Here is a 13,213-nt window from a genome sequence, read left to right on the forward strand (position 1 = left end):
ATGTACAGCTTACAATCCTTCTATACAACAAATATAGATGACCTATTGCTTATAGCTTAAGAAAAACAGACTTAAACACAAAAAATTAACACTGAGCAATGAACTGTGAAAATAAGGTCATGGTAAACAAAACCTGTGAGACTGAAATGTACATCATATAGTATTTCCAAACACCAAACATAGTTAACCTATTGCATATAGTATCAAAAAAACAGACAAAATATCAAAAACTTAACCTTGACCACTTAACCATGAAAATGAGGTCAAGGTTATATGTCATCTGCCAATTGTACATGTACACCTTAAAATAATTCCATACACCAAACATAGTAGACCTATTGAATACAATATACGAAAAATAGACCAACACATAATTTGAACCATAACCACTGAACAATGAAAATGATGTCAAGGTAAGATGACACCTACCAGTGGGACATTTACACCCTACAATCCTTCCATACACCAAATATACTAGACCTATTCCTTATAGTATCTGAGATATGGACTTGACCATCAAAACGTAACCTTCTTCACTGATCCATGAAATGAGGTCAAGGTCAAGTGAAAACTGATGGGCATAAGAATCTTGCAAGGAGGGCACATACCAAATATAGTTATCCTATTAGTCATAATAAGAGAGAAATTAACATTACAAACAATCTTAACATTTTTCCGAAAGTAGTCACTGAACCATGAAAATGAGCTCAAGGGTATTGGTCATGTGACAGACTAAAACTTCGTCACATAAGGCATCTATATACAAAGTATGAAGTATTAAGGTCTTCAACCTTTTTAAAATATAAAGCTTTCAAGAAGTTAGTTAACGCCGCCGTAGTCAGATCACTATCCCTATCATATGTCGAGCTTTCCCCAACTAAAGTCGCAGGATCGACAAAAAGAGAGAAGATGTTGTTTTGTGCTGATAAGAAGAATGTTAATTATTTTGATAGCGGTTTCATGGAATATTTAATATCCCAGCAATAAAGTGCTTTTATAGAACAATACTAAAGTCCAAAGAAAATTCAATACGGAACTGTCTTTATTAAATCCCAGTATCATACTCAAACATGTAAACAAAACAACCAGATGTCGGTTAAAAATGTCAAAAATAGAGGTACAGCAGACAACATTGTGTTTGAATCTTTATCAATATGAAACCAAACAAATCGGTCAACAAAGAAAAACAAAATGGCATATAGACAAAGCACATAAAGATAAATTAAAGACAAGAATCGACCATAGCAAAATAACACAATGACGAAAGGAACAGTTGTGGCATGATCATCAGTTGGCAAATAATTCCGCTCTAACTGATGTTAAGGGCTATCGTCAACTAGCAGTGAGGTGAGAGAATTTTCTCTGTGTTGAAGGCCTCACTGTGACTTTGAAAGATGAAGAATAACAATAATAAAGCATGTTTTTTTCTATGAACATACTGATTTTGTGTACAGGATGGATCTGCTACAAAACAGATTGATCAGGATTTCGTCTTTATTAAGTGTAGTTGGAGTATACGTTATGTATACAGGGTTTACCTTATCTTAACATTATTTAAGTGGTTTAGTTTCACATTAAGTACATAAATATAAGGAGATGTGGCATGACTGTCAATGAGCAACTCTCCATCCAAGACACAATTTGTAAAGATAGAAATTGTAGGTCAAAGTACATCCTTCAACATTGAGCTTTGGCTCACACCAAACAGCTAGCTATAAAGGGCTTTAAACATAACTAGTGTAAAATCATTCAAACAGGAAAACAAAAGGTATAACAATTATGAACATCAACAAACAACAACCACTGAAAAACAGGTTCCTGACTTAGGACAGGTGCAAACAAATATAGTGGGTTTAAATGTTTTAAAAGGTACCAATCTTCACTCTAACCTGAGATAAAATTGTAACAACACAACATAAAAAGACACACAATAAAATATCAATTGTTGAAACGTGCATCTGATGCAGTAAAACAAAATAGTATAGGTTGCATTTCTGTAAATATTGACAATGCAATTTCCCATAGGAACTCCTTTTACGACTAAAACTGTACCACTTTTACTATGAAGTTTTGAAAAAAATCTTATCCTAGAATTGAAAGTTCATATGCACCACAATTTTTTTCAAAGGTCAAAATATAGGGCTGTGCGGCATATTTTCAACATTTATATGCCCTGAACTTCTCAGAGTTTAAACTTACACTAATTTTCTTAACTACCCCTACCTCGAATGAAAGGTTACCACAGATTTCAATGTAAACAATATGGACGTGTTTATTTACTGGTAACATTCCCAAGTTCTGTCTCTGCGATATGGAACACAGAGAGCATAACTGGGAACCAGTATGTAAACAAAATGAATTTTCTATGAATATTCAATTACTCCCCAAAAGAGGCGTGTTTTGAGAAACAGCTGTATTTACAAAGTGCAACCTATACAGACATTTATTCAAATAGAAAACTCTCTAAAATCAGTTTTTCTCACATTAATACTCATTTATCAGAATTAAAGTCTTAAAGAAATCACTGTGTATACTCTAAGTTTTTCTTTACTATACATTTTATACCCCCTCCCCTGCTTCAATTTTTTAAAGAATTTGAAAACAAGACTTTTATTATTGCCAGCTTACCCTATTTACATATTTTCTGATAAAAAATGCCTAGAACCTGTTAAAAACTGTTTTGATAACATATTGAAAGCATATCAGAATATCATAAATGTAATGTTTAGCAGTCAATCATTACAACATTCAAGATTATATAAAGTATCCAATCCAGCCTCTATCTCCAGTCCACATCTTACTGTATGCCTATTTGTCAATTAAAGAACACATTTTCTGCCTCAAATGGTCAATTTAGAATTCTTGTCACAACAGTATCATCTTTAACCATATATCTGACACAATTTAGCTACTATATATACTAGAAGTGTTCAAACAAAGCCATATTTGCAATAGTTGTATGTATGCAGATACCAGTCTGAGATATAAATTCACTTAAAATGTTGTAGAGATGACTGCTAACATTTGATTTTTGCATAACTTCCAAGCATAGTTATTGTTTTCTATATCAAGAACTTTAAAATCATAAAATCATAGCATTTACAAGTTAAATTATTTGTTTTATGACCCAGGGGTAGGCAATTTTCTATGTTTCTTGCCCCTGGGGCCTCAAATTTCCTAAATAATTCTGCTGTTTCTAGCAATTTGGAATATTTAGTACATATTCAGGATAGAACACACTATTGTAAGTTTTCTTGAGATGTTTTTGTTTTTCTAGCTTGTATTTATTATGCCGTGGTGACAAAAAAGCAGATTTAGGTGTTGCGGCTTACTTTTGGGTTATCGAAAGGACACAAATACCCCATAAATAATATTCAGGAAGGATCTATGAGTTTCAATGACTGCGAAGAGTAAATATAAGCACTTCTTAATAATTTAACTTACAAATATGCAAATATTATGATTTAATTTTGTATCCAGGACTTTAAGTAAACTATGCATACTGTAAACTGTGAATTTATGCTGAGTCAGCATATTTAAGGCCCAGGATTCTATCAATCTTCATTAAATATTTATAAAACTTCTTATTTGAGTTAATTTCTTTAAAATCTGTGAAATAAAGCAAATTTGGTTAAATTCTGAATGTTCCCCTTTTTCACCCTATATAGGTTGCATTTCTGTAAATATTGACAATGCAATTTCCCATAGGAACTCCTTTTACGGCTAAAACTGTACCACTTTTACTATGAAGTTTTGAAAAAAATCTTATCCTAGAATTGAAAGTTCATATGCACCACAATTTTATTCAAAGGTCAAAATATAGGGCTGTGCGGCATATTTTCAACATTTATATGCCCTGAACTTCTCAGAGTTTAAACTTACACTAATTTTCTTAACTACCCCTACCTCGAATGAAAGGTTACCACAGATTTCAATGTAAACAATATGCACATGTTTATTTACTGGTAACATTCCCAAGTTCTGTCTCTGCAATATGGAACACAGAGAGCATAACTGGGAACCAGTATGTAAACAAAATGAATTTTCTATGAATATTCAATTACTCCCCAAAAGAGGCGTGTTTTGAGAAACAGCTGTATTTACAAAGTGCAACCTATAATACACTCTGAACACAAGAATTTCATATTGTAAATTTCAAGAAGTTAGTCCTTCTTTTGTTTCTTTAAGAGAACATTCAATATTCATGTAAATATAATTATCATTTTTTTGAAAAGGAAAAACCATGCTTTATGAATAATCCCTCTGATGGATACAAAATGCTTTCTAAAATTAAAATCATTAATAATGATTATTTCAATGACAATATTTAGTTTTGTTATATGGACTTGTTTTGGAAGTTCACATTTTGCTATACAGATGACATCTTTCATTGTATAATTCAACGTTTAGTGACCATGTTGATCTCATCTATCCTGTTCAATTTTAACTTTTTTATGCTAAATTTAAGTTTGCTTGACAATGAGGTTAAGTTGAGATCCATTGTTGAGTTCCAATGTGAAATCTCAATTACTGATAAGAAACATTTCAGAAGTGCCTGATTAGTAGGAATATATTGTGAAGTCCACACAATATTTCGTCATTTTACTACCATGATTTCGAAAGAGAGTTGCAGCATATAAGAAAGTTATTCAGTTCAACTCCTAGTTTAGACGATTGTGTTGCTTAAACCTTGTTTTCTGTGTAATGTTTTGGGGAATTTTGTTCATTTATTTTCTTCTTTAGTTTTGTGTTTGTCATCTACTCATTGTTTTTATTGTCATTTGCTATCTCCTTTATTTAAATTGTTCATTTAGCTTCTGCACTCAATTCATAATGAACCTGTTTCCAACATATTTACACCAAATAAATTTAGCAAGAAGAAGCATCTAATTTTTAAATACAATTAGTCTTAATACCTTTCAGTTGTCACCAATTTGAATCAAGCAACTTATGTCCCATATTAGACACATTTTCCCCATTATTCTTGGGTCTAAAGTCAAGGGATTTTCAAGATACAGTTAAATAAAGTTCTGTTTACATTAAATGCTAAAGAATCAACTACATTTTCCAAACAATATATATGCTGCTTTAAAGGTTGTTGATCTCTTTATTTACTTCAGGTAATAAATATTATCCATCTTATAAGAGTATACTACATCTTTTTTTAATGTAAAAATCAAAAATAAAACTAATCATTCAACTGTCATTTAGGATATAAAACCCAATGGTCCCTATTGTTATGTCATAATATTGCACTGTGACTTATAGCAGCAAATCATCTATCATCATTAAGTATCATCACTGTTTGCTTACATCAGCTCTTTAACTGCTGAACAACCTAAAATAAAATAATAATGCCATGATTAAGGATGTACTTAGGTGAGGTTTTGGAATTTGTGTCAAATGTTCGGACTCCTTGGTGTTTTTCCATACAATACAATGTAAAATATTTTGCCCCATAACACCCATTTATTTTTTCATATAAGACTTAATAGCTCATGAAAGTTATTTACCAAAATTTTTGAAGATTCTTGATTTTCTTTTTTTTTTGTTTTGTGACCCAAATAATACAATGCAAATATAAGGTAAAAGTCCAAGTCAGCCTTTTCCCGCCATATTTTAAATCTGAAATATCTCGAAAAGGAGGTCCATGACCTATCAATATTTTTAGCTTATTTTTATCCTTAATTAATGTTCTACCAGCTTATAATATCTATTTTAAATTCTTAATTTACTAATTTTCACCTAACCTCACCTCAGTACATCCTTAAAACTAGATTTTAAATTTTGATGCAATAGCTAATGAAAAAGCTTGATGTATTTTATCTAAATGGCCTTTTCTGTTCCTAAAATTTTTAAATCCTTGAAATAAATGAACTGTTTTGATATAAATAAGGCAGTCAGTTGACCCAATGGAATTCTTTCATATTTTGCATGTTGGGTTCATTTATAACTGACTATACAGTATGGTTTTCTCATTGTTAACAGCTGTATGGTTGCTTATAATTGCTTACATCCACTTCATTTGAACTTTAGTGGATACTTGTCTCATTGGCAATTGTACCACATCTCATTTTTATTTTGGAATCATTAGTTTCTCAATTCGTTTTTCTTTTTTGTATTATTAATGCAGACAGATTGGAAACATCATTTCCTGAGCATTACAGGTTGGCTATACAAATAACAATTTAGAAAAATAAATGACTAAAACATTGGATAAGTTTAAAGTAAACCAGATCCCAATGACCTCAGTTTATCGAGGTTTGATAGTATATAAACATTCAATTAAAATAAATCCTTTTGTTGATGAGAATTTGTTTTTAAAATATGTGAGTTATCATACAAAGTGTGTTGTGGGACATACAACGGGAGGGATTACAGTATACCATAACAAGTCCTGTCTATAAAAGACTTAAAACCCTACATTTATTTTGTAGCTAACCAAGACACTTTTTCTAAAATAAAGCATGAAGCTTTCGGCAAGGCCTATTACATATAATACTAAGTTCTTCTATATAATTAGGATTATAAACAGACAGACAAACAAAAATTATCTTATGAAAAATCTAACTGATAGGAGTTTGAAATAAAAATAGAGAATATTTATTTTACAGCTATTGTTAATATCTACAGAAAGAGGAATAAAAATACTGTGTAAAAGGACATTTGTGTAAGGGGTTTCTTTTTAGTAATTTTTTTTTTTAATTACTACATTGCAGTCATTTGTTTTCATGAGTACCCATTTCTGTGGTATTTTTAAGAATATTTGATTTCTAAGTTATACATAAGTCTGCATATATATACAATCTATAGAAAATTTATATTTTGTTGAACATTTTATTTGTGGTTCACCTATGGCTATGAAATTAATGAAAATTTGCTTCCAACTAATGAGAAGTAATTCACAGTATCCTGGCATTTTTGTATTTACCTTATTAGCACCTTCTAAACTTGTGATTAACTTTTTTAGATCTTCTCTGTTTAACTCTATGGAATGTACTTGCTGGCCTTGTTGACTTTGGACATCTAAGTCTAATGATGTAATGGGTTCTTGAACAGAGGCTATCTTGTCACTTGATAAGGCCAACTACAAATATAAATGCTTTATAAGACAGCAATCCAACAAAAAGCATGTACATGAAAATGTCAAGATTATTGTAGTATGTAGAAATATTTCAAAATATGAAATTTTGGATCAAATTTACTTGGTTTAATTCTAACATTTCTTTTTAATGATTGTAACATTTTTTAAACATTGTTAAAGGTGTCAGACCAATTTAAAATCCCTATCTGTTCAACCAAATTTTTCAATTTTCACAGCTTTCTAAATATTTTTCCTTAATTTTAACTTCATAGAAACCAGGTATATCCTGAATTGTACATGCATCACCTTTCTACATGCCAATTTTAAACCCATGTTTAAAATCTCCTCAGAAAGAATTACCTTTGGGAAAATAACTGTTCAAAACGAGTAGAATGGAAGGTTTGCTTTCTGATTACAACACCCTACCTTTTTTCACATTATACATAATGGGTATCTTATTTCATTTTTGCAAAAATACAGAGTTGGCTGAGTTCATGGGTGTATGTAGATAAAGATGCATTACAAAATAAACAGAGTTTCAAAAATATAATTTTTAATAAAAGTAAATTTTTACAGATACATAGAATTCAATCAAACCACATAAGGATATGATTATGAACAAAAAGTACATAAGATGGCTTTTAACTGACTGTGCCTTGAAATTCAAAGGATTAGGCAAATAAATCACATGTTTTCTCATTTTATATACTTCCTTTATTTCGATATGTTCTAGTTTTTGCTAACCTTAACTTGCCAATCAAAGTCAGTGAGGACTGCATCTGATATAGAACTGGTTTCTGTTTTTAATGATTGTCGTACATCATCTCTCCGTACAATTATCACATCTAACACTATCTGTTTATGTCCATCAGGTAAATCTGAAAGTATCTCCAATATCTACAAAAGATGAATAGGAAAACATTTTTTAAGCTACTTAAACATATATATATTATGTAGAAATCTCAAGTTTTAAAATGAATATAACACTCAATAAATTTGGTGATTTCAAAGCACTTTTCTTGATTTATTTCATCAGTTTCACTTAAACTCTGAAATTTGAAAGCTTTGGTATCTTCTTTTTATCTACTACAGAATCTGCCATATAGGATAATACAATACTGTTGTACAATCTGTCTTTATTTTGAACCATCTTATGGATCCATATCACTTCATTGTAATAGTAACAAAAGGAAATCAGCATTCAAAGGGAGATAATATAAGACTGGATGGTACTTTTAATGTCTTTAATGCATTTCTTTTGGTGGTTATTAAATGCCAAGTGGAACAGATTCCATGCATTTTCAGCAAAAAAATATATTTTGCCAGTAAAGAGATCTAGTTTTGTTAAATACAAAGATTTTAAAATATTGAAAATAGAAGTAGGTCAATTAATAATCAGGTTTCCTTTTGAATATTTGGTTAACATGATCTTAATCTGATGAAGATTTTATTTAGCTAACCTTCAATGGATAAATTTATATATATTGCATATTAATTTCAACTGAAAACATCTGTAAATCCTATCAAAAAAATGTGCAGGTCTTCTCACAGCAAATGAAATAAAGGATAATGATCATTGTTGGGTTTTTTTCAAAATAAATTATTGTGTTTTTTTTTGGTTTCAGAACAATTTTTTTTTCAATCAACTTATTATCAAGTAAAAAGACTACCTTCCTTTACCTTATTGATTACAATTCATATGGTGAATCTAAAACTTAAACCGATAAGTTTATGATTAATATTTAATTGTTCAGTAGGGTTCCTGACCTGATCTTTTGTAGTATCTTCTTTAACAACCTGTTTTACAAGTCCTGTATAGGCATCGGACAAATTCCACCACTCTGGAAGTGTAAACACTTCTCCATACTCTTGATAGATTGGTCGCCCAAGTTTACATATACCATCAACAATGCTGTGAAGGACCTACAAATATATAAAACAATCTTTAAAATATTTTGATCAAGAAGTTAAATCATGTAAATTGGTATATGGTAGTTAAACATGTTAAAAATTCAGATTTTTTTTTTTATTCTGATCATTTATACGTTTTTCTTTGAAAGATCAAGAAATACTGTGGATTCAATCTGAATTAATATCATACTTGAAACTTCACCAGTCAACCATTGTCTTTCACTGAACTTGTTCTAAAGGGATTAATAATAAAAACATTGGAAATTTATCATAGCAGAAAATGAATTAAAAATTTGTACTTTGACCATTTTGGTAGCATGCTGCATTACTAGTAACAGCAATTGCTTAAAAAGCAAATGTGTAGTACAAACTTTCCAAGGTCTATCATTTTTTTCAATTTTTTTATAACAATTGGGATGATATGTAAGCGACCACTTTCTATTGTAAACATGTAATTAATATCCTGTATGTAACTTGGGCAGATGGTATATAGATATTTTTTTTTTACAGAGGTGCATTTTCTTAAGGGGTGACATCAATATCATTTTCCTGATAAAATACATAGATTAAGTCCAAGATGCTTTCAAAATGAATGCCAATTAGGCATCCCACTGATTTAAAGAATCTAACTATAAGAATAAGCATTCTGCTGCTGACTTCTCATTATCTACAGCACAAGAAAATCAACTATCATCTAAAAATATTTTTTTTATTTCTGTAGTATTTTCATGTACAGATCAGCTGAAGATAATATAACTTTAGGACTTCTCAACTTTAGAACAGATCAATCTGACAACGTATCTACATGTACATTTGTATTTGTGTCTTACAACTACATTATTTCTTTACTCTACACAGGCCATGACTGCCATTTTCACTGTCTTGGGTTGAAAGCTATGACTTAAAGACAGACAAGTGATAGATTTGCATGAAATTTAATGTTTGTGTCTGATGATATTTTAAAATTTCTATTCAAAATTTAGTCAGCATTATTTAACAGTTGTATTTGGGGACCAGCTTCTCCTTCATGTTCTTAGATATACTGTGCAGTCTGGTGTATCAGTGCACCTAAGACTTTTGGTTTAACATTTGCTATCTCTAAACCAAAAATCGTCGTATTGTGTGAGCAAATTCATGACATACTTTAAATTAATTTTATGAAATCTTCTTTATGGTTGGTGTTATTCTTTACACTTTAAATAATGTGTGTCCAAAATTAGGGAAACGTCAGCCCAGTCTTTACAGTTTTTCAAATGTTCTGTGATTTTGAGCATGCATTTTATAAATAACTGATTTAAAATGCAAGAAATATTTTACATTACCAAAATTAGTTCAGTTTGATGAAAGAGACAGCCAAGGATGCAGAGCAGAATTTAGTTCATTTTGATAAAAGTATGACTTAAAACGAAACCAATTTCATTTGATGAGTTTTTTACTTGAGCGCAGCCATTTTATGAGCCATTTTATGAGCATAACATGGTATTCAGAATTAAAAGTATGGCTAATCCTGATTGGTTGTTATGTGCGCCCGTTATTTTTTATTATTAATAGGCCAAACAAATTATTTTCCTTAGCCCTAACGGAAATGAGATGTCTTTTCAACGCGAAGACGATACACATATTTTTAAGTGCAAAATTGATAAGCATGGGAGACAAGTACAAAATACGTTAAGAAAAGCAACGCGAACCTATATTTTTTGGACCAAAAAAATACTGTCTGAATAACTTTTCAGTAACTCTAGCAAGGTTTCGTTTAAAAAATCAACTTTCTGAAGTCTGTATCTCAAAAAAGGCTATCATTGTCGTCTATGGAAAAATTAATTGTTTATTTCAATCTATAGTCATTATTTTTTGGACTATATAGTAAATGTCCAATAGTATAGAAATGTGTTCCAACACGAAACAGCAAAGTTTCCAGGGGAACTATGGCTCGGCAGAACAAATATTCGTTGACATATATGTGGAGTATACTTCTTTTTTCGCTTAGCGTACACGTTTGGTCTGCTTAGAGTCAAGTTTTCCTAAAAACAAAAGACACTCCCTCTGATTTTGGTCAGTCATTTTGAGATCATGTGCTCAACATGAAATCACGTGATTGAACAAGCACCTGTTGTCAACTTCGTTTTAATTGGATCATTAGTAAACCTTTCACCAATCGAACTCGCTGTTATGAATGGTATCTATGTTGTGGTGACGTAGTTGTGTATGTACACAAAAGACTTGTAAAAATCGATTAAAAAAATGCATTCCAGTTTGGGACATGTGTTTGGAAGTTACCCTGGGTGATGTCCACCCGAACGTTAAGGTTATGGTTGTCTTCAACTGATTATTAAGTCAACCATGTCTGTATTGTAAACCATGACATAGAACGACGGAATTGGTTTTACCTTCATTCCAGGTCATGGTTGAAAAGGATTGCAAAACTGCACGTTAACATATGAAAAGATTGTAAATTGTATTGGAAATTAGTATGATGGTGAAATATTTATATTTTGAAAGGATGATTTTGATTTAGTTTATTGTGATTATTCTGGAAATGTGCTTAAAAAATATTTTCACGTGTTGGCAAGGTATAAGTATAACCGGAAACTAGTGATATACTGATAACAGTATAACAAAAACAACAAAACGATATATTCAGCACTATAAGATTCAGAATGGGAAACTTTTTCGACAAGACTAACAAATCTGGACCAAAGACACGCACTGTCACACCAAATCATACTCAACCACCTGACTTGGCCCCTAATGCAAAGGGTCACCCAAATAGGACATTCAAATCAAATAGAATTAGGACTACAAAGTATTCAATAATAACTTTTATACCAAAGAATTTGTTTGAACAGTTTCATCGATTCGCTAATTTGTATTTCATATTTGTGGTATGTTTGAACTGGGTACCTCAAGTTGCAGCGTTTGGAAAAGAAATAGCTATGATTCCAGTGATATTTGTTTTACTAGTAACTGCTATTAAAGATGCATATGAAGATTTCAGAAGATACAAGTCTGATAAATGTATAAATCATAAAACTTGTAGAGTCTACAAACATCATTCTAGGTGAGGTCATATATATATAACTTTTTCGTTTTTGTCCCAGATTTCACAGTTTCAAAACATATATGTACATGTTACTTAAGTACAGACTCAAATAGTCGACATTTCAAATTCATGTTTTTTCTTGTAATTAACACACATCACAATGCTTATATTATAAAGTCACAGTGAGAACCAAATGTTCAAATCAATGACACATTTTCCATGTTTTCTATGGTGATTAACCATACACATGTAGGTCTACAGGTGTAACACATTCATAAAAAAACATCTTGAGGCTGGTGGATTCTTGTTGGTTATCAATTACTTGATTCAGATTGATATGAATTTCTCTAATTAAACTGCCACTGTATTTTACAATAATTATGAGGGCCAGGGTCCTCAACTGTTTTAATGCTTAATAAGGGTACATTCATAAGTGCTGAGTCTTATACCTACATATGTGTACATGTACATGTAGGTCACACATTCACAGATTTGTAGCTGGATAAGATACGGGTAGGATCCATCATCATTCGTGGCAATTTGTATTGTCCGTAGATTTACGTACATGTATTGTAGCCGTCGTAACACATACATGTAATAGTACTTGTATATCCATAACAATTTTTGAACATGTACAAAATTTTCTCCTGGCACTCTGGCTTCCTCCACCCACAAAAACTGACTTCCACAATGTAAATGTACATTTAGCCAAGGCAAAGTGCTAAAAGTGGTGCTAACCACTGACAAATGTATCAATCAATATTGTTCTTCAAGACAGAGATATCAATCATAATATTAAAACCTCCAACAGATTACAAATGTAAGTGTAAAGACATCATACATGTAATTAATATGAGTAAAGCATGTAACATAGTTATAAAGAAATTTATAATCATTGTTATTGTTATAATTGTAATTATAATCAAACAGTAATGTACAATTTTTATTAAAAACAAACATACAATTATGTATATCATGTTAATGTCAGAAATTATTGTGTGCATATAATGTATTTATCATGTTTATTCCGATTTATTATTGCAATTTTTGAAGAATAGACAAAAATCAGTGATAGTCATTACATCAGTACATGTACATTTGTACATATGCATGTAGTATCCCTACATGTTAATTATTGTGATTTCAAGTAAAACGATAAATGTATCCAATGCTTACAG

At 30.8% G+C, this 13,213-nt stretch overlaps 2 protein-coding genes across 4 annotated transcripts in view; one reads left to right on the forward strand and one right to left on the reverse strand.

The window, feature by feature from the left end:
- Window positions 1–5,087: 5,087 nt before the first annotated feature.
- Window positions 5,088–11,111, reverse strand: LOC143085392 (COMM domain-containing protein 8-like). The gene is made up of 5 exons (XM_076261709.1): window positions 10,988–11,111; window positions 8,852–9,007; window positions 7,829–7,981; window positions 6,932–7,087; window positions 5,088–5,338 (listed from the first exon to the last, which is right to left on the reverse strand). Exons 1-5 carry the CDS (start codon window positions 11,054–11,056, stop codon window positions 5,315–5,317), a joined length of 558 nt encoding a protein of 185 aa, XP_076117824.1. The 5' UTR covers window positions 11,057–11,111; the 3' UTR covers window positions 5,088–5,314.
- Window positions 11,112–11,150: 39 nt separating this feature from the next.
- LOC143085391 (phospholipid-transporting ATPase VD-like) overlaps window positions 11,151–13,213 on the forward strand; it is a 45,504-nt gene continuing 43,441 nt past the window's right edge. For all 3 annotated transcript variants that reach the window (XM_076261707.1, XM_076261706.1, XM_076261708.1), the window contains exon 1: window positions 11,151–12,053. In XM_076261707.1, the coding sequence (XP_076117822.1) occupies window positions 11,653–12,053 (401 nt within the window). In that variant the 5' untranslated portion in view covers window positions 11,151–11,652. The remainder of the gene's footprint in view (window positions 12,054–13,213) is intronic.

This window comes from Mytilus galloprovincialis, chromosome 8 (assembly GCF_965363235.1).
Source record: "Mytilus galloprovincialis chromosome 8, xbMytGall1.hap1.1, whole genome shotgun sequence".
NCBI lineage: Eukaryota > Metazoa > Mollusca > Bivalvia > Mytilida > Mytilidae > Mytilus > Mytilus galloprovincialis.

What these genes read in the sequence shown, in the direction of transcription:
- LOC143085392 (XM_076261709.1), bottom strand. Translation starts at nt 11,056, where the DNA reads ATGACTGACCAAAATCAGAGGGAGTGTCTTTTGTTTTTAGGAAAACTT. An exon ending in AAGATACTACAAAAGATCAG is followed by an intron (nt 7,982 to 8,851) that starts GTCAGGAACCCT and finishes CATCTTTTGTAG; the next exon opens with ATATTGGAGATACTTTCAGA. An exon ending in ACTTTGATTGGCAAGTTAAG is followed by an intron (nt 7,088 to 7,828) that starts GTTAGCAAAAAC and finishes TTATATTTGTAG; the next exon opens with TTGGCCTTATCAAGTGACAA.